The sequence below is a fragment of the Saccopteryx leptura genome, chromosome 2, assembly GCF_036850995.1.
Source record: "Saccopteryx leptura isolate mSacLep1 chromosome 2, mSacLep1_pri_phased_curated, whole genome shotgun sequence".
Taxonomy (NCBI): Eukaryota; Metazoa; Chordata; class Mammalia; order Chiroptera; family Emballonuridae; genus Saccopteryx; species Saccopteryx leptura.
The window spans coordinates 114,232,861-114,259,568 of record NC_089504.1 but is presented as its reverse complement, the minus strand read 5'-3'; the positions used below and the strand labels follow the sequence as shown (position 1 = coordinate 114,259,568).

The 26,708-nt window shown below is 46.0% G+C and overlaps 2 protein-coding genes across 7 annotated transcripts; one reads left to right on the top strand and one right to left on the bottom strand.

The window, feature by feature from the left end:
* Positions 1 to 12,603, bottom strand: RHNO1 (RAD9-HUS1-RAD1 interacting nuclear orphan 1). 2 transcript variants are annotated; one of them, XM_066368585.1, is made up of 3 exons: positions 12,507 to 12,603; positions 3,455 to 3,706; positions 1 to 1,685 (listed from the first exon to the last, which is right to left on the bottom strand). In XM_066368585.1, the coding sequence occupies exons 2-3, from the start codon at positions 3,620 to 3,622 to the stop codon at positions 1,128 to 1,130; spliced, it is 726 nt and encodes a 241-aa protein (XP_066224682.1). In that variant the 5' UTR covers positions 3,623 to 3,706; positions 12,507 to 12,603; the 3' UTR covers positions 1 to 1,127. The 2 variants fall into 2 exon arrangements, with proteins under 2 accessions (XP_066224682.1, XP_066224681.1); XM_066368584.1 differs by lacking the exon at positions 12,507 to 12,603 and adding an exon at positions 10,905 to 10,967.
* FOXM1 (forkhead box M1) lies at positions 11,090 to 26,330 on the top strand. 5 transcript variants are annotated; one of them, XM_066368581.1, is made up of 9 exons: positions 11,090 to 11,262; positions 13,082 to 13,665; positions 14,268 to 14,413; positions 16,611 to 16,802; positions 17,687 to 17,815; positions 18,472 to 18,516; positions 19,552 to 19,621; positions 19,804 to 19,979; positions 24,380 to 26,330. In XM_066368581.1, the coding sequence occupies exons 2-9, from the start codon at positions 13,164 to 13,166 to the stop codon at positions 25,403 to 25,405; spliced, it is 2,286 nt and encodes a 761-aa protein (XP_066224678.1). In that variant the 5' UTR covers positions 11,090 to 11,262; positions 13,082 to 13,163; the 3' UTR covers positions 25,406 to 26,330. The 5 variants fall into 5 exon arrangements, with proteins under 5 accessions (XP_066224678.1, XP_066224677.1, XP_066224676.1 ...); XM_066368580.1 differs by having other exon boundaries at positions 14,268 to 14,419; positions 19,555 to 19,621; XM_066368579.1 differs by having other exon boundaries at positions 14,268 to 14,419.
* The last annotated feature ends 378 nt before the right edge of the window (positions 26,331 to 26,708 follow it).

Here is a 26,708-nt window from a genome sequence, read left to right as displayed (position 1 = left end):
TTCACTGAAACGTTTCCACATTTATTTACATACATTTTAAAGTTACTCCAAGAAATCATTTTGCTACCCTATTTAATATTTACAGATTTCACTGGTTGGAAATAAAAAATAAAACATAGCATACCCAAATAACTTATCCATGTCCCCTTTATCTCCCCAATTCTACCGCAATCACTAAAACAGGGCTTGCTGCCCTTTTGTCTTGTTTCAGCAGAAGAGCCAAAGTTGCACGGGTGGAAGTTCAGCTATAAAGTCACAGAATTTGCTTTGATTTTTTTCTGTCCATTAGATCACAGAGGAAGCTGTCACTAAGCCCAACAGTTGGTACTCAAAAATGTGGAATAAATTGGTTTGAATGAGGTGATTAAAGGATTGAGTAGTGATTAAAGCAAACAATTAAGAAAGACCTTTGGTGGAGGAGGCAGTGTTGCTGCATTATTGGCAGTCAGAAGCAGTATTCTCTAAAAACCTTCTGCAACCATTTACATACACTTTAAGCAGTTACTGTAAGATATTTAAATTTTTTAAACAGTTAACATGAGAAAAATATAAAGTAAACTGTTTGACACTAAAAACTGTTTATGATATTTTAAAAAGCAAATCTGGGAACTGAATTACTTTATAACTCTAAGGATCTGGTTAAAATACCTTCTTTTTGTTGATATTACTGGTATTATTTCCATCTCAATTTTTTTTTTTTTTTTTTTTTTACAGAGACAGAGAGAGAGAGAGAGGGACAGACAGACAGGAACAGAGAGAGATGAGAGGCATCAATCATCAGTTTTTTTGTTGCAACACTTTAGTTGTTCATTGATTGCTTTCTCATATGTGCCTTGACCACGGGCCTTCAGCAGACTGAGTAACCCCTAGCTTAAGCCAGTGACCTTGGGTCCAAGCTGGTGAGCTTTGCTCAAACCAGATGAGCCCACACTCAAGCTGGCGACCTCGGGGTCTCAAACCTGGGTCCTCTGCATCCCAGTCCGACGCCCTATCCACTGCGACACTGCCTGGTCAGGCCCATTTCAATTTATTGATGTACTCTTCTATGAGCCAAAAAAAGTAACTTTAGCAGCTCTATGAACAGCAGCAATCAGTTTCTTGAGATTACTGATGTCTGAGAAATCGTGTCAGTTTTTCACAAGGAACTGGCTTTTGTTCAGCTTCCCTCTCTCCCTGAGGTAAGTAAACAGGTGTTGTCGTCTCCTCCACGTGACTTTTACGCCATACTTCTCCTCAGGAGTGTCTTTAACCAGGACAGGCCCAGGTTCTGGGCTCTCAGGAGTACTAGAGTGAAGGGAGCAGTGTAGCAGGCTGTTTTCCCTCTGATCTGTGGGAGCAGGCACCTGTTTCACAGAAGACGACTCTGGGGTCTGGATATCAGGTGCAATGAACATATAAGGTAAGTTTTCAAGTGCATGTGCTGACTGTTCCCCACAGCTTTGGGGACTGAGCACTGGAACTAAGTGCCTTCCGGAAATGTCCTCTGAATGATTGGGGCACTCCCGGGTTAAGGGGCTTCCAAGTGTGGCTGAACTAGAAGACTGTGGACTCTCAAATGTTAGATGTGGAAACTTGGAGGTGTTAGATCTTCGACTTGAACGTCTTGCCTGGTCTTGGTGATGATGTTTCCGTTTCCTGTTGGCTGGGAACCAGCTTTCTGCTGTTGTATCAAACTGAGGTGATACCTAAGGATCAACAAAGAAAGGTGAGGAGAGCCACATACCAAGCAAACCTAAGAGAGGAAATTATTTCTAATGACCAGAGGCCAGAATCCTAAATGAGACCCACTATTTTGAAGGACACAAAACAAAAACACCTGTCTGAGATATTAGAAAGAGATATGAAGATACTAATTTTGATCAACCTATTTAATCTCTATGCTTTTCCATTTCCTCATGTAAGGAAGGGGACAATGCCTCTTTTTCTTTTTGTGTGTGTTTTTCCAAAGTTAGGAATGGGGAGGCAGTCAGACAGACTCCCACATGTGCCCATCCAGGATCCACCTGGCATGCCCACCAGCGGGCGATACTCTGCCCATCTGGGGCGTTGCTCTGTTGCAACTGGAGCCATTCTAGCACCTGGGGCAGAGGCCATGGAGCCATCCTCAGCGCCCGGGCCAACTTTACTCCAGTGGAGCCCAGGCTGCCAGAAGGAAGAGAGAGACAGAGAGGAAGGAGAGGGGGAATGATGGAGAAGCAGATGGGTACTTCTCCTGTGTGCCCTGGCCAGGAATCAAACCCAGTACTTCCACATACTGGGCTGACGCTCTACTGCTGACCAATTGGCCAGGGCCACAATGCCTCTTTTTCTTTATCACATCACACAGCTGCAACTTAACTCCCTTTAAACTTTGAGGAGACCAATTTTTTTTTTTTTCAGAGACAGAGAGAGAGAGTCAGAGAGAGGGATAGACAGGGACAGACAGACAGGAACAGAGAGAGATGAGAAACATCAATTATTAGTTTTTCATTGCGACACCTTAGTTGTTCATTGATTGCTTTCTCATATGTGCCTTGACAGTGGGGCTACAGCAGACCAAGTGACCTCTTACTCGAGCCAGCAACCTTGGGTCCAAGCTGGTGAGCTTTGCTCAAACCAGATGAGCCCATGCTCAAGATGGCAACCTTGGGGTCTCGAACCTGGGTCCTCTGCTTCCCAGTCCGACGCTCTATCCACTGTGCCACTGCCTGGTCAGGCGAGACCAGCAGTCTTATTTACCATTGATCTGATCCCAGCACCTAGCAGACTACCTGCACAAAGGCCCTGGTAAAGAATGAATGGCTGGGTGCAAGAAGAGGGAGTGAGAGTGTTGGTAGAGAGCAAGTAGCACAGGACCTGGCATGTAATGAGTTCTCAATAAATGTTCATTCCTCTTCTTACCCTCAGGATTCTAACATTTATGTTTTTTCTACAAGCATGAACCAAGTATTAAGGTTCTTCTAAGCAATCCTGAACAAGTTATATTTATTAAGCCCTCCTAAGCAAATTTTATGCTTTTGTCTGGTCCTTTTGCTATACTACTTCCCAGGGCTTTTAAGCCGTCAAAATATGACATAGGCCATTTCTGTGTTTTTTTCCCAAGGTTCACTCTATTAAACAGTAAATACAGTACTTAGCTAAATACCTCTTTCATGAAGCTCAGAAAACAATCTCATTTTTTACTAGTTCTGCCATTTACCTGGCTTTCTCCCCGAGCTACTGGGTAGTGAAACTTTTTTACTAAACTCTTTCAGAGGAATGTGGGGTGGGGGGAAGACTCCAATTCCCACCAACCCAAGTGGAACTTTTCTAACTTAGAAGATACACCAGAAGAGATGGCTTACAATACAGCATATTGCCTTCTTATCCCTGCCCCTATGCATCTTACTCTTTAGAAACCCTTGTTCAGGGACAGAAGAGTCAGTATTCTGAGAAGCCTAACAGTAAAAGTCAAAGTAAGAATCCCATGGCCTACCCAGGAAGTGATGACGTTGTGGTCAATGGGCTTGCTGGGCACCTGTCTAGTGTGGGTGATAGGAAGCTGTGGCGATGCATAGTGGTGCTTGGGGCCCTCCAGTGGTTGTTGGTGGAATAGCAGCTGGGCTTTCTGGGACGTTCCGCGGCGTTTTTTTCTGGGAGGCATCAATAAGTAAATGAAGAGCAATTAGTAACCACATGGTGCTGGTTGTAGTCAAGTCCAAGGAGAGGCTCCAATTCCAACCCATGCCTGCAGAGAAGAAACAAAAGCTCTTCCTTATACCCTGCCAGCTAGTTCTACTATCAACTCACCACTCACACCGAAAGTTGCAAGGAGTATAGTGACCTAACCTACACCATCAAGTTAAAACACAGTAGTTCACATTCAACATTTGCTCAATGAACACATGTCAAGCATGTGTTAAGTGCTATGCTGGGTGTTGGGAATTTAAAAATTACTTTTTCTACTATCATTTATAGAGTGCCAAGCACTTGTAGGGACACAGAAGTCAGACTGTCCCTGTTTCAAAGAGTTGAGAGTCCAACAGCAGGAGAGACAATTACTTTTCTTTTTAATTTTAATTTAATTTAATTTAATTTTATTTAGAGAGAGGGGGAGAGAGAGAGAGAGAGAGACAGAGACAGAGACAGGAACATCAATCTGTTCCTGTATGTGCTCCGGCCAGGGATTGAACTGGCAACCTCTGTGCTTTGGGACAATGCTTCAACCAACTGAGCTATCCAGCCAGGGTCAGGAGAGACAATTACAATAACGGAACCAATGCTTCCACTCACCGCGGGGGAAGCTTTCTAGAGAGAGTGGCAGCTGACCTAGGTATGAAGGGCAAGGGAAAGGCAAAAAGCAACGAGGGTAGGCACTCCACACCCAGGAGCAGCACCTACACAGCACAAAGACATGAAGGAGCATATTATGTGTTCAGGGATCACAGACCCCATGGAGCTGGATACAACGTATGAAAAGATGAATGGCATGAATTGAGGCCAAACATGGTGTCAATGTTAGTTCAGAAAAACCAGGTGTACCACATGAGTTTGAATTTTAGCCTATTTACTGAATAATTTCAAGGAAAAAAAAATATGATCATACTTGGACTGTTTCTTAACTTTTCCCCCAGATAATTTTGAACATATACAAAAGTAGATTAAATAATATAATGAGCCTGACCAGGCGGTGGCGCAGTGGATACAACGTTGGACTGGGATGAGGAGGACCCAGGTTTGAGACCCCGAGGTTGCTAGCTTGAATGCGGGCTCATCTGGTTTGAGCAAAGCTCACCAGCTTGGACCCAAGGTCGCTGGCTCCAGCAAGGGGTTACTCGGTCTGCTGAAGGCCCGCGGTCAAGGCACATATGAGAAAGCAATCAATGAACAACTAAGGTGTCACAACAAAAAACTAATGACTGATGCTTCTCATCTCTCTCCGTTCCTGTCTGTCTGTCCCTATCTATCCCTCTCTCTGACTCTCTCTCTGTCTCTGTAAAAAAATAAAAAATAATAATATAATGAGCTCCCATGTACCGATCAACCAGCTCCAGTAACAATCAACCCATGGCCAGTCCTGACCCATCCACATCCCTAACCACATTCCCTAGCCCTATATATAACTGAAGAAAATACAATATTCCCATTCATTACATAATTTCCATTAATATAACATATATGTAAATTATTTAATATTATCAAATGTTCAAATTTTCAATTGTCTCATAATGCATAATTGCTTTTTGTCTTTTAGAAAGATCATCCTGGCCTGACCAGGCAGTGGCGCAGTGGATAGAATGTAGACTGGGATGTGGAAGACCCAGGTTCAAGACCCTGAGGTCGCCAGCTTGAGTGCAGGCTCATCTGGTTTGAGCAAAAGCTCACCGGCTTGAGCCCAAGGTCGCTGGCTCAAGCAAGGGGCTACTCAGTCTGCTGAAGGCCCGCAGTCAAGGTACATAAGAGAAAGCAATCAATGAACAACTAAGGTGTTGCAACACGCAATGAAAAACTGATGATCAATGCTTCTCATCTCTCTCCGTTCCTGTCTGTCTGTCCCTGTCTATCCCTCTCTCTGACTCTCTCTCTGTAAAAAAACAAAAAAGGAAAAAAAAACAAAAAACAAAAGATCATCTTGGCAACAGTGTCAAAAGAGAAAAAACAAGGATCCTAGAAGTAGGAGGACCAGTTTTAGGAGGGTACTGTGTTACCAAAGTGAAAAATGATGAGGCCTGAACCTGGGCTCTCCGTGGAGATGGGAGGCTGGAGACAGAGGCAGGGTCAACTGGACCCAGAAAGTAATAAAAAGTCTGAGAAAGCATCCACTGAATCTAGTAACCAGATCAACTTTAATGAGGGCTTTGTCAATGTAATGGTGGAACAGAACGCAATAGGTAGAACATTAAATGGGAGGGGTGCAGCTGAGCATTCTAAACCTAGAAAGTCACACAGAAGGGTAGATTGGTTCCACTATACACTCATGACTCATTCTTTGTCAACAAAGAAAATAACATATTCTGACTTATATCACTAGGTAGAGGAGATATAGGTAAAGAAAAAAGAGAAAGTCCCTACCCTCAAGAAACTAACATTTTGCCCCAGCCAGGTAGGTCAGTTGGTTAGAACATCATCCTGATAACAAGCTCCCATGTACCCGTGCCAAGGTTGTGGTGTTCAATCCCACATCAGGACACATATAAGAATCAACCAATGAGTGCATAAATAAGTGGAACAACAGCCTGACCTGTGGTGGCGCAGTGGGTAAAGTGTCAACCTGGAAATGTTGAGGTCGCCGGTTCGAAACCCTGGGTTTGCCTGGTCAAGGCACATATGGGAGTTGATGCTTCCAGCTCCCCCCCTTCTCTCTCTCTATCTCTCCTCTCTCTCTCTCTCTCTCTCTCTCTCTCCCTCTCCTCTCTAAAATGAATAAATAAAAAAAATTTAAAAAAAATAAATAAGTGGAACAACAAATCAATGTTTCTCTCTCCCTCCCCCTCCTTCACCCCTCTCTCTGAAATCAATAAATTGTTTTTAAATTTACAAAAAAAAAAGAAAGAAAGAAAAGAAACTTTTTTTTTTTTATCAGAGACAGAGAGAGGGACAGAAAGGGTCAAGGCAGGCAGGAATGGAGAGAGATGAGAAGCATCAATCATCAGTTTGCGACACCTTAGTTGTTCATTGATTGCTTTCTCTTATGTGCCTTGACCGTGGGCCCTCAGCAGACCGAGTAACCCCTTGCTCAAGCCAGCGACCTTGGGTCCAAGCTGGTGAGCTTTGCTCAAACCAGACGAGCCCGCGCTCAAGCTGGCAACCTCAGGGTCTTGAACCTGTGTCCTCCGCATCCCAGTCCGACACTCTATCCACTGCGCCTCCGCCCAGTCAGGCGAAACTAACATTTTTAGGGACAAAACAGATACTACACCTATTTGTTCATTCAACAAATATTAACTGAGTACCTACTGTGTGCTAGACACTGGTCCAGGTGCTGAAAATATATACCAGAATACAAATTAAATTCCTACCCTATGGCACCTACCTCCTAGCTGGAAGTGATTAAACAGGATAAGGGGTTGAGCTGGCTGAGTGCTATTTTAGACAGGGCTGTCAGAGAAAACCAATCTGAAAAACTGATATTTGAGCAAAGACCTGAATAAATAAAGAGCAAGCAAACAACAGAAAGAGTGCGCAAAGAATAATCCAGGTTACAAGAATAATAAATGCAAAGACCACAGGTGGGAATACATCTACTCAAGGAACAGTAAGATCAGTTAGGCTGAACTGGAGAGTGGTAGGTGATAAAAACTAGGTTTTATGGGCAAGGTTAAGGAGTATGGACTTAATTACTCCTAATGTGACAGGAAGCCACTGAAAGGTTCTAAAGGGAGAAGGAACATAATCTGATTTATACTTTTAAAGGGTAACTTGAGGAGCTTTGTGAGAAAAGGTGGGTTGGGGGCAGGGGGCGACAAAGGAAACAGGAACCCAATTAGAAAGCCATAGTGCTGCCTGACCAGGCGGTGGCGCAGCGGATAGAGCATGGGCCTGGAATGCTGAGGACCCAGGATTGAAACCCCAAGGTTGCTGGCTTGAGCGCAGGCTCATCCAGCCTGAGCACCAGGTTGCTGGCTTGAGCAAGAAGTCACTGGCTCGGCTGGAGCCCCTCTTCCCCCAAGGTAGCAATCTGTACAGGGAGAAGGGTTGAAACTAACCAGCTTGAAGTGGACACTACTGCAGCAATCCTACTGTATTTATGTATCAAGTTCATTTTCCACAAAGATTATCTTAAAACTTTTCCACTTTCCTGAAACTTTAGAACTCTCCTCTCTCAACAAATGACCTATTTCCTACTTCACAAAGAATACAGGAGACATCCAAGAAAATATATTTACCAGAAAGCATGGAAAACTGCATACCGTATTCCCCCATATATAAGACACATCTTATAGAGTGGTTGTAGATTTTTTTTTACTTGTATTTCCTGCTTGTTTTTGCGCTCATTGTTGAAGACTGTGATTCATCATTAAGACACAGATGAGGGCCTGACCTGTGGTGGCGCAGTGGATAAAGTGTCAACCTGGAAATTCTGAGGTTGCCGGTTCAAAACCCTGGGCTTGCCTGGTCAAGGCACATATGGGAGTTGATGCTTCCTGCTCCTCCCCCCTTCTCTCTCTCTCTCTTCCCTCTCTATAATGAATAAATAAAATCTTTAAAAAAAAAAAAGATAAATAAAACTTGGGTTCAATAACTTTATGTAATACTTTTCAAATTTTGGGCCCCAAAATTAAGGTGCATCTTATACATGGGAGCGTCTTATACATAGGGAAATACGGTATATTTGCAGCCATCCCCTCCTTTCTTCTGTAATTAGAGGTCAAGTCCCTTTCTAAGGCTTTTCTCTCTGGCTGAGCTTTGGAGCCTTCCTCACTCTGTATACATTTTTTAGACAATCATCTGCTCATGTCTCAATAACCACCTGGATATAGATGACTTAAGTATTTATATATTCAGCTTAGAATTTTTCACATTCATGGCCTATATAACCCACTGCCTATTTGATAGCAACTAGATGTCTCAAATGCACTTCAAACGTAACATGTTTAAAACTGGATTCATGCTCATTTCCCTTATACTCTGGCCACAAATGTGATTATCCTCCAGGGCCCTGGCTTGGAGAATGTTACCATCATTCATCCAGGTATGCATCCAGAAACCCTGACATTTTCCTTTCCCCTCTCCCATCTGACCAAACACCACTTAAACATGTCTTCTATAATGTCCCTCTCTCCCCGCCAGCCTTCAAGTTCCAATAATTCTGGCATGGGTAATTGCAATAGCCTATCTCAGGCATGGCCAACATACGGCCAGCGGGCCAGATCCGGCCCGCATAATGAGTTTATGCGGCCTGATTAAAATTTTAATATTCTCCACTACTTTAAAGTCTCAGCTACTCAGAAGCGGAAGCGTCTTTGATTATTGGAAATCAAGATATTTAAGAAGATAGTGATACGCGGAAAAGAATTCTGCGTGTGACTAATCTAGGATTACTTCCAATAATTGGTCGAATGGATTTGCGATATTTATTTTTTAAAAAAATTCTATTATAAAGATTTACAACTTTTGCACTTGTCTGTACTCGATATGAACTGTTTGACGTTTAGCGGCGATGTGAAACCCACATTCTTTTAGGTGGAGTTTGCCAGTGCGCACCGAAGGTCAAACAATTCATTATTTTTGTGGTCAAGTGTGCTGAATCAACTGGCATTGTAGCATAGACAATAGCTGCAGCTGATAACTGAAAATGTGTCCAAGCTGTTTGTAAAACAAATTGTTTTATTTGCAATATAACCCTTTCAAGCTCACTCTATTAATTAAATATTGTTTTGATTGATTGTGATACAGTTTGGATATTTATACGGTATGTAATTTTATCTTTATTAAAATATATTTTTATTAAAAATATATTGTATATTAAATTTTTCACTCATTTATTCATAAATTACATAATAAAATTTTGTTTACTTAAATGAATCGTTTTTGTATTTAACATTTTTATTTATTTATTTTTACAGGGACAGAGAGAGAGTCAGAGAGAGGGACAGAGAGGCACAGATAGGGACAGACAGGAACAGAGAGAGATGAGAAGCATCAATCACCAGCTCTTCATTGCAACACCCTAGTTGTTCATTGATTGCCCTCTCATATGTGCCCTGACCACGGGCTCTCAACAGATCGAGCAACCCCTTGCTCGAGCCAGCGACCCTGGGTCCAAGCTGGTGAGCTTTTTTGTTGTTGTTGTTCAAGCCAGATGAGCCCGCGCTCAAGCCCGCAACCTCGGGGTCTCGAACCTGGGTCCTTCCGCATCCCAGTACGATGTTCTATCCACTGCGCCACCGCCTGGTCAAGCGTATTTAACATTTTTTAGTTTTTATATTTTGTCCACCCATGAAAAAAGTTTTCTTTCTTATCTGGCCCCAGGGCAGAAACTGTGGCCACGCCTGGCCTATCAGGTCTACTGTAATCCACTCTGGCACCCCCTGCAGAGACCTTTTAAAAATGTGCATCTGATCTTGACACTTCTGCTAAAAATTTTTGACATTTGGATAAGGACCAGCTCTTCAGTTATGACTTGAGCCCTGCTTCCTCTGTTCCAGCTTCATCTCACAGCACACCCTCTGCTCACAAGGCTTTCAGACCTTACTCCCTTAGCTTTGAGGGTTTCCATCCCTTCTTTGCATAAAAGATCTTACCAAGCTTTAGTTCATCAGAAAAGCCTTTCCTGGCCTACCTAAGGCAAACTCTCCTTATTGTAGATACTCAGTTATCACTGACCTCTAATTTATCACTTCAGTTATAACTCTCTATTAGCTTATTTGATTCTCCCAAAACATCTGTGCTCCCTCTTTCCTCCCAATAGGCTGTGAACTGAAACGTCTGCCAGTGTATCCTAGCAGGGCCTGACACATATTAGGTCCTCAACAAAATCTACTGACTAAGTTAACAAAGTACTTCACTATATATAAAAGATTCGGAGTGGAGTGAATGAGACAGTATTTGAAGATTCGGAGCGAAGGTAAGGTTTATGGTGTGTAATTTTTTTTAAGATGTTGGAATCTTGCGTAAGATTACATGCTGTCCTCAACTACTCAATCTGGTACGGGAAACTAGACGATGGTTAGTTGCTGGTATAAGGTCTACAAGTTCCCGCAGTAAGAAATCAACTAGGGTAGACTTTGAAAAGGTAGGAAGAGCCCGAGGGAGGCGGGGAGGATCCTCCCACCCTGAGGTGATTAGGGCAGCCGGGACCGTGCGAGCAACAGCCGGCAAGGGGGCCGCCCCAGGCGCCGCCATCGCCCAGCTGCCCGCGGCCCTGCCACCACGGGAGCCCTACCGGCGCCCTCCGAGCCCCCTCCGGGCCGCCCTCTCCCCACGAGCCGGCCCAGCCGCCTTACCCGCCAGGCGGCGTCCCGGCCGCCGACGCCGATCCTCCAGCCGCCGCGGAGCGCGGAGACAAGAGCCGGCGCCTATTGGCAACGCTCCGTCACGTGACCGCAACGCTCCGCCGGCGCCAATTTCAAACAGCGGAACTAACTGAAAGCTGCGGTGCCCGACCCCACCCCCGACTCCCAGACCGGGACCCCCTCCCCTCCCGGGATCCCCCGGGATTCCCCACCCCTCCCGCACCGCCGGGGACCCGGCGGGCCCGGCGCGAGTCCCCGGCCGGCACCCTGGCTCGGCCCTCAGGCTGGAGGAGCCCGGAGTCCGCCCTGGGAGCCACAGCGCGGCAGCGGCGGCGACCGCAGTCGGGAGGTGAGCGGGAGCCGAGGAATGGAGGCTGAGGCCGGGCGTTGGCGCCGGCACGCAGCAAGGGCTCGGGTGCGGCGGGCAGGGAGTCCGGCAGCAGGACGCGGGACAACAGTGAGGGCTTAAGGACATTCAGGGGGACGTCTGAGCGAGGGCACAAATTATTTTCTGCATCCCACCCTCTGGCCTGTCCGCATTTCTTTCTCAAAATACCCCTCGGCTTTCCCTGAAAGTTTGACCTCCGCACTTTGCCCGCGTTCTTGCCAGGGCAGGGGTAGCCTGCTTTCATAGGCAGACTATGGCTGGGATGAAGATTGAGCTGACTTTGTATTAAGTCAAAGACAAACCTGTCCACACACTTTTCTGCTTCCAGGTGCTCTCACCATGATACCGCACTGCCTCCACATCAGCCTCTTAAGGATACTTCTCTTGGTTCTTGAGAACCCTGCAAGGTTTCTCTGGTCAGGATGGGGTGGTGAGGTCAGAGGAGCCACTCTGGAAGGCTCCCGGGCTAGATAAAGTGTTGACAATGATAGGAAGAAGCTGGTCAAAGCAGAGAAGGGAAAATTAAGCCTGAGAAGATATCTGGGGGATGGAGAGGGGGTAATAGTATCTACTGATTGATAGGGGAGGGAGGGAGGGAGGGAGGCTTGATGAGATAGGAGGTAGAAGTAAAACTGAGATTTGAAGGTGGAGAAAACCTAGATATAGAGGAAAAGAAGAAGACAGTGGAAAGGGCTTGTGAACTCCTTGCAAATGGCAAATATCATGAGTGTAACAATCATTTTTAGAGATGTTCAAATGTTCTAAAAAGCAGACAGCCTGTTCCTTTGCCAAATTACCCCTAAATAGAATTACACAATTTTACATAATGGTCAAATATACTATATATCTATTAAAATCAACAAAGCACGATTTTTAAAAATTTAGCACAATATTTTTAAAAGCTAGAACTGTTTTTGTGTTGTTGTTTTTTTAACATTACAGAACCCCTTAGCATATTGATAACAGCACATTTCAGTAGTCAGGAGATATGGTGTATAGTCTTTGTTCTAGAAAAAAATTAATACAATAACATGCTTAGAAAATTAAAATGTGAATAAGGACCTGCAAGTACTTAGAATGTCACTATATAAATATTTTTGCAAATTGTGAAAGAAAAATGTACTGTTTGAAAATCAATGCAAGTATACTAGCCTGTGAAATTAAAACAGCACCCCTTCCTGTTACGCAGCGCACAGCCTGCTCACCTTCATGTTGGCCCTGAAGAGAGCAGCTGCCCTTCTATCTGAGGTCTTGTGAACAGGATGGTTTCTTCAGTAGTGTGGCAGTGGTGCCATGGTACAACTCGCCTTTCTTCCCTGATTCTATTGGCACTGATCCATTTATTTATAAACTAAGATGAGATAAAAATAGAAAGGCTCAATCCTAGAATGGATTATGAGATCAGATTTTGTCAGGACTCTTAATTACAAAATGTCCTCCTATCCCAGCATTCCTGTCCCTGTAGTCATAGCAAGTGATCTATATTCTAGTAGACAATAATAGATATTTTTACATTTTTGTAAGTGCCTCACATGTTTCTGTAGACAAACATTCTCAGGCTTCCAGAAGACCTTTGGCTGTGTTGACCTACATTCAACCAGTCCCACTTTTCCCATTTGAATTGGCTTCTGTTTGCTCCAGTTTTAGCTTTCTTTTGTCAATGCAACTTCTCTCCTTCTTGTCTGAGGTCTTTACAGAGGCCCAAGGATTACTCATGGCAGTCTTGGTCGTAGGAGGAGGAATGCCTCTCTCTAACAGAAGCTCCTTCTCATCCTAACAGATCTGCGACATCCTGCCACTCCTTCCACTTTGCAGGATCCATGCTTGTAATTCTCAATGGCGAGTGAAAGCACATATTCATAATGAAAACCAGCCCCCATAGGCCACTGATTCTCAAAAGACGGAGGCTACCCGTTCCTGTTCAAAATGCCCCAAGTGAGACATTGGAAGAGGAGGCTAAGAGGCCCCCTGCCCAACAAGAGCTTGGTCAGGTGCAGGCCTCCGATGAGGTGGCAGAGTCCACCTCTTGCAAGTTTCCAGCTGGGATCAAGATTATTAACCACCCCACCATGCCCAGCACCCAAGTGGTGGCCGTCCCCAACAATGCCAATATCCAGAGCATCATCACAGCATTGACCGCCAAAGGAAAAGAGAGTGGCAGCAATGGACCCAACAAATTCATCCTCATCAGCTGTGGGGGAGCCCCCAGTCACCCTCCAGGATCCCAGCCTCAAGCCCAAACCAGCCAGGATCCCAAGAGAACAGAAGTGATCACTGAGCCCCTGAAACCAAAACCAGCAGCGATGGATGTGAATCTTCCTAGACCACCTGGAGCCCTTCTCGGGCAGAGATGGGAGAACTGTGGTATGTGGTCTGCAGGGCGAAGTGGTGAGGAGCTCAGCCTTTCCCCTTTGGTGGCAAGGACTGCAGTCGGTTATGTTGATGTCTGCAATAGACAGGCATGTAGCCTGAACCAGGGGAAAATCATTCTGAAACCTTGACCCAGATCCTTTGGGCACCTTCCAAAGAGTTGTAATTATCATTTAGCACTTCTACTTGCCTTCTTTGTATTGGAAAAAGGTTTCTTTATTTTTTCTGTTTATCCTTCCCATTGACTGTATAAAGAAGTAGGAATCTTTCTCCATCTTAAAGGAGAAAATTAAGGCATGAGGAGGAAAAGTGGTTCTCTCTGTGTAGATATTCAATAACTTTTCTATAAGTTGCTTTGACTGATCTCTATGGCTCAGTGTGGCCCAGATAGAAATGCAACTTGAACCAGGCTCCTGAATTTCTCCTGGAATCCATAATGGGGCAGAGTACCTGAGGGCTACAGTAAAGTCAACAGGTATGGCCCTTCTCCCTAAAGGTAGAGTTCTTGAGAGGTGATCCCTAACCTCTAGTTTTGATGGGCCCACCAGGTATCAGATTAGGCAGCTAAGTGACATCTTGGATTATTTCCCCTTTAGCTGGCGGTGAAGCAGTAGGCTGCACTCTTAACAACAGCTTGACCAATATCCAATGGCTTGGAAAGATGAGTTCGGATGGACTGAGCTCCTGCAGCATCAAGCAAGAGATGGAGGGAAAGGAGAATCGGCACCTGGAGCAGAGTCAGGTTAAGGTGAACTGTCTGTCACTAGGGAAATCAGAGCCCATGCAGGGAACCTTCAGCGGCCAGTGCAGCAGAATTTGCAAGTTCTAGTATCAGTGCTCACTTAGTGCAATTCTGTATAAGTTTTGTGCTACCTTTTTGCTTGGGATCTTGCCCACCCATTCCTTGAGGAAAGACTCCTTTGACTCTCCTATTCTATCAGCACTGAGTTTAGTGCTCCGCCCTTAGTAACTATTCAGGAAATGATGAAGAGGTCTTAGTTTGGAAAGCCGCTTAAACTTTAAAGGAGCAGCCCAACAGTATGAAAGGAATACAGCATTGTTAACCAGGTAGTTTTCTTAAAAGATTTTTAATATAAAATAAAGTGAGTAAGATGTGAATTTTATATATTTCCCCAGCAATCAAAATTGATTTGACCCAGGTGTGTGGCCTGGGGTTGTTTTTCATAGTCGCTGCACACCTAGATTCTGTTGTATATACCTTTGAATCATTCATCCCACAATTTTTAAAAGTGAACATTAACATGGATGTGTATATAAGTTAAAAATTGGACCGTTCACTTAAAATGTGTACTTTATATAAAGTTACTTATATAAACATGCAAATATAACAAACTTATAAATTAAGTATATAAACTTACAAATATAATAAAGCTCGATACCTTTTTTATTTTTTAAAGCTTAGTATTTTTAAAATATGAATTTTCAGGCCCTGGCCGGTTGGCTCAGCGATGGTGCGTCAGCCTGGCGTGCGGGGGACCCGGGTTCGATTCCCAGCCAGGGCACACAGGAGAAGCGCCCATTTGCTTCTCCCCCCCCCCCCCTTCCTCTCTGTCTCTCTCTTCCCCTCCTGCAGCCAAGGCTCCATTAGAGCAAAGATGGCCCAGGTGCTGGGGATGGCTCCTTGGCCTCTGCCCCAGGCGCTGGAGTGGCTCTGGTCGCAACATGGCGACGCCCAGGAGGGGCAGAGCATCACCCCCCGGTGGGCAGAGCATCGCCCCTTGTGGGCGTGCCGGGTGGATCCCGGTCGGGCGCATGCGGGAGTCTGTCTGACTGTCTCTCCCCGTTTCCAGCTTCAGAAAAATACAAAAAAAAAAAAAGAAAGAATTTTCAGACCCTTGCCTAAGACTTAATCAAATGTGTACTTTGCAGACATTTTTCTGTCCTGTACTTGGAAATATAGTATTTCTCTCACACAAACATTGAAAGGGGATGGGAGAGGACTAAGACTGAGGCCTCTTGGCCCCCAGGTCTGAAAAATGGGTGTGGTTATTATGTAAAATCAATGTTTTAAGAATCATAACATACACCCAAAATTTCCTGAGAAGTTTGTTTGTTTTTTTTTTCATTTTTCTGAAGCTGGAAACAGGGAGAGACAGCCAGACAGACTCCCGCATGCGCCCGACCGGGATCCACCCGGCACTCCCACCAGGGGCGACGCTCTGCCCACCAGGGGGCGATGTTCTGCCCATCCTGGGCGTCGCCATGTTGCGACCAGAGCCACTCTAGCGCCTGAGGCAGAGGCCACAGAGCCATCCCCAGCTCCCGGGCCATCTTTGCTCCAATGGAGCCTTGGCTGCGGGAGGGGAAGAGAGAGACAGAGAGGAAAGCGCGGCGGAGGGGTGGAGAAGCAAATGGGCGCTTCTCCCATGTGCCCTGGCCGGGAATCGAACCCGGGTCTTCCGCACACTAGGCCGACGCTCTACCGCTGAGCGAACTGGCCAGGGCTCCTGAGAAGTTTTTAACTACCAAAAACTACACTTCCTGGCTGGATAGATCATTTGGTTAGAGCATCTTCCTGATATGCCAAGGTTGAAGGTTTAAGCCCTGATCAGGGCACATACAAGAATCAACCAATTAATGCATAAACAAGTAAAACAAAAAATTGGTATTTCTCTTTCTCTAAAATAAGTTTAAAAAAAAACTGGACACTTTCTATTGGGTAATATCTTCAACAAAATTCGTTAAGACAGAGAAGTGGTTCTACATCTCGGGACTGGACTGGATCATCTCTAAGATCCTTCCTAATTCTGAACTTGCATTCTATGGGATAGTGGTCTCGGATGAGCTTGTTCTAGTGTGATTTTTATGGGATGAGGGGTTTCTCTAGGGAATATTCTTTAAGGGAGGCTGGAGAATGTCTTATGAACTCTTCTGTGTCATTCTCCTTTCTCTCACCCTCTGGTTTCTCACACCCTCAGGTTGAGGAGGTCCCAGGAGCATCGGCATCCTGGCAGGACTCTGTGTCCGAGCGGCCCCCGTACTCTTACATGGCCATGATACAATTTGCTATCAACAGCACTGAAAGGAAGCGCATGACCTTGAAAGACATCTACACTTGGATCGAGGACCACTTCCCCTATTTTAAGCACATGGCCAAGCCAGGCTGGAAGGTACTGTGTTCCATAACGACCCAAGTCGAGGTCACTCTGGTCTGACAGTTTGTCTACACAGATGTGCAGCACTTTGTGTCTGGTGCGCTGAGAGAACATTAAATACAAAGGATGCTAGAATTAAAACGATTGTGTCTTTTGAATTATGACTTGATCCTGCTGAGTCCAGGCAAAATCATCAATAAGAACTCTAGCCACTTCCATCTGTCAGCACCTAAGGTTGACTGTGACTCTAACGTAGCAGTGAGCCCACTGTTGTGCTGCACTGAACAGCAGCTAGAGGGCCTAAGTAGGTTTCTGAATAGGTATTTTAAAAACAGTGCTGTCTGCGGGCCTCATTCACCTCTAATGTCACATAAAATTTCTAGAAGGCAAGGATTGCCCCTTCATTTTATTCATAGGGACACAGAAACGCCTGGGACTCACTGTAGCTCACGCTGTAATGTCAGCCACAGCTCGGAGCCACTGACAAATACTCAGCTCCAAACCAAAGGTTTTTTGTTTTGTTTTCCTTTCAGTAGAACTTCTAACTTCACACTCTTACCTCAACTAAATTTATTAGTTTCTTCATTTCTTTACTCACCCATCTTGCCCTTGATTATTGCTTCACAGTCTCACTCCTCTTTCCTAGCCCTTGACAGCTATTTGGGTCTTTCATTTAACACCCACCTGAGAAATGGCACCAGTCTATCCCCATAGGATAGACGGGTTTCTGGCTGAGGTGGATGGCTCTGCAGCATGGAGATCAGGGAGAGAATTGGTCGCATGACAAGGCCTTTGCTGGGTACAGCGGGCAAGGCCTGAGGTTGATTTCCCCTCAGCAAACATCAAAGCTGATGTTTCTGAAGCTAAAATTGCTGATAACCAGTTGTCTCTTCTTTCAGAATTCTATTCGCCATAACCTGTCTCTCCATGACATGTTTGTTCGAGAGACATCTGCCAATGGCAAGGTCTCCTTTTGGACCATTCACCCCAATGCCAATCGCTACTTGACCTTGGACCAAGTATTTAAGGTAAGTGTCCCAGTTTCTTCTAAATGGGACCAGAGTTGGAGGTCTTAATATCGTCAAAAAGAAACAAGTGGTCCTTGTGATAATCTTACCTGATCGGGGAAAGTTGGAAGCAAGCAAGTAACCTATAGGTGATTTGAATAAAACTCACTGAATTAAGTACAATTGACAAATACTAAATGACACACTATGTTGCTATACCAGGCCATAGACAGGACTGCTTGAATCCAAATAAGAGGACTTCCTGGGACAGTGTTTCCCTAACTGCCCTGTGGATAAGAATTGCCTGGGATGCTTGTTAAGATAGAGCTTCCCACATCCCTGTCTTGGGGCTTCTGATTCATTGGGTCTGGGATGGGCCCAGAGATTTTAACAAGCATCTGAGGTGATTCTTACAGAGAAATTCTAAGAAACCTTGTTTTTAAAAAGCCATCCTTTAGGCTGGAGAACAGAAACTGAGCCGGCAGAACTACTTCTTCATGAGCGATTGTTCTGGGTTTTCAGAGTGCCCATAACTGTTCTGCTGGGAGGGACAGTTGTCCAGGATGGCCCTCAGCACCAGGCAGGAAGAGGCACTTTTCCCAATGTGGTCATATTGGTTGACCGTGCTGGTGGTAACTTCATCTCGTTTCTCTCCCACAATGCCTGACCACCACCAGCCACAGGAACCAGGGTCTCCACAATCGCCCAAGCACTTGGAATCAGTAAGATTCTTTCCCTCTGGCTCGGGGCTTGGCCTTGTTTTCCTTTCACTGCTCAGCATGGCTTTAGTGGACAGAGACAGGACCCTCAGCAGGGGAAGGGAGCCTTGGCTGTGTGTCTGCCAGCCCTAAATACAGAGCACGCCAGGCTTCTGGGAATGAGGAATTTGTGACTGTCACCTCTTCTCCCCAGAAGAGGGAGATGCCCACTGCTCCTCCCCACTCCCCCTCACATGGGCATCATGAAAGTGCACTCAGCAGAGCAGGTGTGATGGCAGGAGGACATGCCACAGGCTTGGTGTGAGACAGCAACCACAGCGCATGGCGTCAGTCTGGCAGGCAGCCATGCTTTCTCTCTCACCCTTGTTTTTCTTTTTTTTTATTCAGTGAGAGCAGGGGAGGCGGAGAGACAGACTCCTGCATGCGCCCTGACTGGGATCCACTTGGCAAGCCCACTAGGGGGCAATGCTCTGCCCATCTGGGGTGTTGCTCCATTGCTCAGCAACCGAGCTCTTCTTAGCGCCTGGGGTGGAGGCCATGGAGCAATCCTCAGCATCTGGGGCCAACTCACTTCAATTGAGCCATGGCTGCAGGATGGGAAGAGAGTGGGAGAGAAAGAGAGAAGCAAGAGGGGGAGGGGTAGAGAAGCAAATGGGTGCTTCTCCTCTGTGCCCTGACCAGGAATCAAACCCAGGACACCCACACGCTGGGCTGATGCTCTACCACAGAGCCAACCAGCCAAGGCCACACCCTGGTTTTTCTTTGCCACTCCGAGAGCCACATGCTTTAGCATCCCCTGGGGTGATGAGGACACATGGATGAGATGCTGGGACCTGCCACCTTATGTCTGTGTGCTGTCCCCCTTTCCCACTAACCAGGCTTTGGTGGCTGTGCTCACCTGTATCCTCCCAGAGCGGCTTTGGTTTCTGGGCTGTCAGTTAGCTCAGTGTCCGGTACCACAGCAGCCGGTGGGTTCTGCCGCCTTCTCCCCCTCCTTAGTAACGCAGGTTTCTTTCTCTTCCTGTCTGCCACGCACAGCAGCAGAAACGACCCAATCCCGAGCTCCGCCGGAACGAGACCATCAGAACTGAACTCCCACTGGGCGCACGTTAGTATGGGAGAGTGGGCCTCAGGCCTCATCCTTGTTCTGGGGGCATAGCTTTAGGGGATCAGACTCCAGGATTCTATGCCTTGCTCAGGGATCTGAGCCCAGAGGAGAGCACAGCTCCTGGGATTGAGAAGGGGTGTCTCCCTGGACCCCTACTCCTCATCTCTCCCTTTTCCCCCTAGGGCGGAAGATGAAGCCATTGCTACCCCGGGTCAGCTCATACCTGGTACCCATTCAGTTCCCAGTGAACCAGCCACTGGTGCTACAGCCCTCAGTAAAGGTGCCACTGCCCCTGGCCGCTTCACTCATGAGCTCAGAGCTTGCCCGCCACAGCAAGCGAGTCCGTATTGCCCCCAAGGTGAGTGGCTTCTGTTTTCCTCTGAGGATTAAGTATGTTTGGACCTACATCTTGCAACCGCACCCTGGTAAGTGTCTCTTGAGAAGAAAATAAATCTAGTTGGATAGATAAGGTAATAAAACAAAGGAAAATTTAATAGCATTATAAAAGTTAAAAGGGGATTTGGTCCTGTCAGAAGGCCCATAAAGACCTGATGAGTTTATAAAAATTCAGACAAGGTAATTATGATAGATGGACTGGGATGGTTAGGGAAGAGTTTTCAAAGGAAGCAGGTCTTAGAAAGAAGTGGATTTAGGTAAACAGACAACAGTGGAGAGTATGGAGGCAGGAAATGCTGATCTGTACCCAGTAATAGTGGAATGAACTGCTCAGCCTAGCTCTGGGTTTCTCAGCCTCGTTACTATTGACATTGAGGGCGGGATAATTCCGGCTCGGTGAAGAGGGGCTGTCCTGTGCACTGATGGATGTTTAGAGGCATCCCTTGTCTCTCCCCGCTAGATGCCAGGAGCGCCTCCCCTACCAACCCTTGTGAAAATTAGATTAAAATGTCTTCAGACATTGCCAAATACCTCTTGAGGTCAAGGGTTGTGAAATAACTCCTGGTTGATAAGTATCATTGGTCTAGTTTGAGAGGAAGGTGCAGAGGGTAAGTTAAGACCATATTTTGATGGGTTACCAGGTCTGAACCTAACCCTGTAGAGAAGTTCTTGTGAGCAGGAACTGACCTGTAACAAAGCAGGAAAAGGGCCCCACCCTTTTCACTGTTGGAAACAGAGGGGCTCTGGAATTTAGAGGCTTGGGTTGCTTTTATTTTTCTTCTACCATATATAATTGTACATACATGCATAAATGAGGTTGTAGCATGTATATTGTTTTTGTTTTAATGAAGTCCTTTTCCTCTTCTTTTTGCTTCCCCTCCACCTTTACCCACATTGCCCCTTAAGATAATCCATGTTGGGCCCTGGCCGATTGGCTCAACGGTAAAACATCGGCCAGGCATGTGGAAATCACGGGTTCCATTCCGGTCAGGGCACACAGGAGAAGCGACCATCTGCTTCTCCTCCTCTCCCCCTTCTTGCTTCTTTCTCTTCTCTCTCTTCTCTTTCTCCCATCTCTCTCCTCTCTTTCTTTCCTTTTTCTTTCCTCTCTCTCTCTTCCTCTCCCTCAGCCATGGCTCAAATGGTTTGAGCAAGTTGGCCCTGTGCTCTAAGGATAGGTCCATGGCCTCACCTCAGGTGCTAAAATAGCTTGGTTGCCAAGCAACAGAGCAGTGGACCCAATGGGCAAGGCATTGCCCTGTAAGGGCTTGCCAGGTGTATCCCTTTCTGGGTGCGTGCAGGAGTCTGCCTCTGCCTCCCACTTAATTAGAAAAGAAAAGATAATCCATGTTAACAGTTTATTATACTTCTATATTTTATGCATGCTTAGTATATAAACATACATATATAGCCATAGCCTTTTTATAAATACACACATAATACACAGAATATTGAAACTGGGAGTATTTACAAATACTCTTCTGCTTCATGGAAATGCTCCCAAGTCACTTGGCATAGCTCCAACTCACTATCTTTTAACCCTTTGAGTAGTGAGTTTTTTTTCATGCTCACTGACCCTCAAGAGTAAGATTTTTTTTTTCAAAAAATGAAATTAGTTCCAGTAATAGTTTTAGCAACTTAAAATCATGTTTGTTTGATAACCAGTTTATAGAAACAAGAAGAACATACATCTGCTTTTTTTTTTTTTTTTTACAGAGACAGAGCGAGAGTCAGAGAGAGGGATAGATAGGGACAAACAGACAGGAACGGAGAGATGAGAAGCATCAATCATCAGTTTTTCGCTGGGGCACTTTTAGTTGTTCATTGATTGCTTTCTAATATGTGCCTTGACCGTGGGCCTTCAGCAGACCGAGTAACCCCTTGCTCAAGCCAGCGACCTTGGGTCCAAGCTGGTGACTTCGGGGTCTCAAACCTGGGTCCTCCACATCCCAGTCCGACGCTCTATCCACTGCGCCACCGGCTGGTCAGGCTACATCTGCTTTTTTTTAATGTTGCCTGACACATGTACGATTGTACTCAGGATGGTCAAGAGGCACAAGGAGGTACATGAACGTTCATACTACTTAAAGTTAATGGCCACATAATATTCCATGGTGTGGCTATGCCATAATTTTTATGGACCATTCCACTTTTATGGACACATTTTGTTTCTAGTTCTTTTTCCTATGAACAATATTGCAGCAGGTATCTTTGCAAGTATTTTCTTTAAAATGTTTTTATTTATTGATTTTAGAGGGGGTTGGGGGGGGAGAGGACAGGAACATCACTCTGTTCCCATATGAGCCCTGACCAGATAGGTGCCTCTGTGCTTTGGGATGATGCTCTACCACCCGAGCTCTCTGGCCAGGCTGCAAGTGTTTTCTCACTAGTGTTTTTATTTCTACGGGATAAAGTCCCAGGCATGAGATTGCTGAGTAACGAGGTATTTTAAATTTTACTAAATATTGCCAGGTTGTTTTCCAAAAATCTATGATAATTCACATTTCCACCAGCAATATATGACAATACCTTTGTCTTTGCTAGCAGTTGATATTATTAATCTTTTAATATTTACCCATTTAGTGTACATATAATTATTTCATCTTTTTTGTTTATTAGTGAGTATAATGTTTATTAGTAAGTATTTCTTGTTATGTTTGGTCACTTGGGATTGTTTACTGTGAGATGCTTATTTATGGACATTGCCTATTTTTCATAGGGTTTTGTTAATAATTTATAAGAGTTCTTTGTTAAAAATGTTAGCCTAAAAAATTTTAATCTTCTGTCTTTTATGCTGATTTTTTTTTAATTTCTATTTTTTCTTAACTTCATGGATGGTTTCTCTTGCCACAATAAGATTTAAAATTTTTATATAGTCATATATGTCTCTCTTCTCTCTTACAGCTTCTGGGTTTTCAGTCTTGGTTAAGAAGGCCACCCTACCCTCAGATTGTACATGTAGTCTCCTAGATTCTCTTTCAGGATTTATGTGTTTTAACTTTTTCTTTTGTCTTTGGTATAAAGTAGGCACCTAATTTTATTTTTTCTCTGACAGATACTAATTATGCCAGCACCATATTAAGTGCTCTATCTTTTCCTCCTGGAATTGAACTACCACCTTCATCATATATTCTCATATTGAATAGTTTTTTTAAACTTTAGCTTTTTTTTTTTTTTTTTTTTACAGAGACAGAGAGAGAGGCAGAGATAGGGACAGGCAGACAGGAACAGAGAGAGATGAGAAGCATCAATCATTAGTTTTTCGTTGAGACACCTTAGTTGTTCATTGATTGCTTTCTCATATGTGCCTTGACCGTGGGGCTACAGCAAACCGAGTGACCCCTTACTCGAGCCAGCGACCTTGGGTTCAAGCTGGTGAGCTTTGCTCAAACCAGATGAGCCCACACTTAAGCTGGCGACCTCGGGGTCTTGAACCTGGGTCCTCCACGTCCCAGTCCGACGCTCTATCTACTGCGCCACCGCCTGGTCAGGCGTTTTTTTAAACTTTAAAAAGACAAAAAAAAAGAGGCCTGACCAGGTGGTAACACAGTGGATAGATTGTTGGCCTGGGACACTGAGGACCCAGGTTCAAAACCCCAAGGTCCCCGGCTTGAGCGCACAGACTCACCAGCTTAAATGAAGAGTCACTGGCTTGAATGAATGTGGGATCATAGACTTGAGCTCAAAGGTCACTGGCTTGAGCAAGGGGTCACTGGCTTGGCTGGAGCCCCCTGGTCAAAGCACATATGAGAAAGCAGTAAATGAACAACTAAGGTGCTGCAACAAAAAATTGATGCTTCTCATTGCACGCTCTCTCTCTGTCTCTCTCACTAATGCTAAAAAAAAAAAAAAAAAAAAAAAAGTTTTTTAAGACTTTAGAAAGACAAAAAGAGCCTGACCAAAGTGGTGGTGCAGTGGATAGAGCATTGGACTGGGACGCGGAGGACCCAGGTTCGAAACCCCAAGGTTGCTGGCTTGAGCATGGGCTCATCTGGCTTGAGCGCAGGGTCACTGGCTTGAAGCCCAAGGTCGCTGGCTTGAGCCCAAGGTTGCTGGCTTGAGTAGGGAATCACTAGCTTCGCTGGAACCCCCTGATCAAGGCATGTATGAGAAGCAATCCATGAACAACTAAAGTGCCACAACTAAGAGTTGATGCTTCTCATCTCTCTCCCTTCCTGTCTCTCTCTTTCTCTCTCATTCTCTCTCTCTCTCAAAAAAAAAAAAAAAAAAAAAAAAAAGACAAAAAGAGGATTAGTAGCATCGTGTCACTTTTTTAAATCATCATCTTGTGTCCTGCCTGGTGGCTGGGTTGAAGCGAGGCCTCGAGAGCTCCCTTTCACCTTGTCCCTGCTTCCCTTTCAGGTACTGCTAGCTGAGGACGGGGTAGCCCCTCTTCCCACTTCAGGGCCAGTGAAAGAGGAGAAACTCCTGCTTGGAGAAGGGCTGTCTCCTCTGCTTCCAGTTCAGTCCATCAAGGAGGAGGAAATCCAGCCTGGGGAGGAGACGCCACAGTTAGGGAGGCCCATCAAGGTGGAAAGCCCGCCCCTGATCGAGTGGCCCTCACCGTGCCCATCTGTCAAAGAGGAGCTCTCTCAGTCCTGGGAGGACTCATCCCGCTCTCCCACTCCGAGGCCCAAGAAGTCCTATAGTGGGCTCAGGTCCCCAGCCCGGTGTGTCTCTGAAATGCTCGTGATTAAACGGAGGGAGAGGAGGGAGAAGAGCCGGTCTCGAAGGAAACAGCACCTACTGCCTCCCTGTGTGGATGAACCCGAGCTGCTCTTCTCAGAGGCTCCTGGGACTTCAAGACAGGCCACAGAGCTTGCTCTCCCCTCAGAGTCATGTGTGCCTGCCTCCCAGTTTGGCTACTCCCAGGAGGAGGGGGGACCTTTTAAAACACCCATTAAGGAGACACTGCCCATCTCCTCCACCCCGAGCAAATCTGTCCTCCCCTTGAGCCCCGAATCCTGGAGGCTTACACCCCCAGTCAAAGTTGGGGGGCTTGATTTCAGCCCAGTACGAACCCCCCAGGGTGCCTTTGGCCCCCTACCTGAATCCCTGGGCCTGACGGATCTCAGTACCACCCCACTGAAAAGTATCCCCCTCTTTGACTCACCCCGAGAACTCAGTTCTGAGCAGCCCTTTGACCTCAACCCTGACCCCTTTGGCAGCTCTTCCCCCTCAAATACAGAAGTCCCCAAGCTGGGCTCCCCCGAGCCACAGGTTGCCAGCCTTTCAGCCAACCGCTCCCTGACAGAAGGCCTGGTTCTGGACACAATGAATGACAGCTTGAGCAAGATTCTGCTGGACATCAGCTTCCCCGGCCTAGAAGAGGACCTACTAGGCCCTGACAACATTAACTGGGCTCAGTTCCTTTCTGAGCTGCATTAGAGACTTGCTGCTCAAGCTCTCCACTCTGCTGGGCACTCGTGTGGCTGGGTCATCCAAGGCACCTGAGCAAGGACAGCAGGGACCATCCGCCCCACTTGGCCTGGTTATACCAAGGCAGACATCATGCCACAGCAGCCACTGGGCCCTCTGTAACCTTGAGGCCCTGGTGACTAGACTCTGTCCCACCCTGTTTCCTCCTAAAGAATCCAATTCCTCCCTCTCCCTGCAAGAGCTGAAGGGTGGGCATAGCAGAAACAGGATGAAAAGAGATTAGGAACTCCCAGACTGGCGGTCTCACCTTCCCTGCTTCTTGCAGGGTACCCTTGTAAATAGTGTATATCATACAAATTATTCTCTAATTTTAAATGTAAGCTTATTTCCTTAGATCATTATCTACAGACTACCAGAAGGTAGGTAGGATGACGGGAGTTTCAGTTTGCTTCCGTTTCTTGGTTTTCGTTTCTAAAGAAGGTGAGGGGCGGGGAGACCTGCAGTGCTTGGTTTCCTCCAGGCCCATGACACCTGCCTCAAGGGCTCTGCTGTAGGCACCCAGACAAGCAGATCTGCTTGCCAGAGCCCCTCTTATTGCCCCTCCCTCCCCTCCCCACGTTTCCAAGTCCGCTTTCCTGCAAGACGAGATCCTGGAAAAAAATCTCTTATAATGTGTCTAGAGTTGAATTGGAGGTGAGGGATTGATGCATCTGAAGCAAAGTGTTGTGTGTGCGCAGATGTGCGCCCATGTGATGTTTCTCTGTTAATGTCCCTAATTTTTCCAGAGACTAGCACTGATGAGAATTTGGCCCCAGGCTTGAGAAGGCTGGCTTTCTTAGCTTGTACCACGGCTTTGCAAAGAGCCACCCTAGGCCCCAGCTGACCACATGCATATGAGCCAGCACAAGAACACTACTGTAACTACTAAATAAAATGCAGGGTAGAAACGTTGGTGTCTGTGGTGTGTTAGTGTCTGGTCCCTGAGGTAAAGGGGGATTGGAAAAGAAAATGGGTGATAAAGGTGGTAGAGCAAGGCTTGAAGCCAACACACAGCACTTGAGAGTGCCAAGGGCTTTAGCTTAGATCGCCTCCCACACCCTGCACAAGCACACAGCCTTTCCAACTCAGAAACAGCTTCCCAACCACTGGTCCTGCTTAGCTGGTCCCCACTCAGGAAGGAGTACATGGGTCAGACAATCCAGGACATGAGGAAAGGATGGGCCAGTTACAGGGGCCTCCAGTCCACTGCTACCCCCAACCTAGGGCCTGAATGCCAGCCAGCCTGGCTTTCTTTCTCCTCACCTTCCCCAGG

Excerpts from the sequence above, each read along its gene's own strand:
- FOXM1 (XM_066368579.1), top strand. The coding sequence starts at position 13,164 with ATGAAAACCAGCCCCCATAGGCCACTGATTCTCAAAAGACGGAGGCTA. Across the intron at positions 14,420-16,610 it reads TGGAGCAGAGTCAGGTTAAG|GTTGAGGAGGTCCCAGGAGC; the intron begins GTGAACTGTCTG and ends TCACACCCTCAG. Across the intron at positions 19,622-19,803 it reads TGAACTCCCACTGGGCGCAC|GGCGGAAGATGAAGCCATTG; the intron begins GTTAGTATGGGA and ends TTTTCCCCCTAG.
- RHNO1 (XM_066368585.1), bottom strand. The coding sequence starts at position 3,622 with ATGCCTCCCAGAAAAAAACGCCGCGGAACGTCCCAGAAAGCCCAGCTG. Across the intron at positions 1,686-3,454 it reads ACAACGTCATCACTTCCTGG|GTATCACCTCAGTTTGATAC; the intron begins GTAGGCCATGGG and ends GTTGATCCTTAG.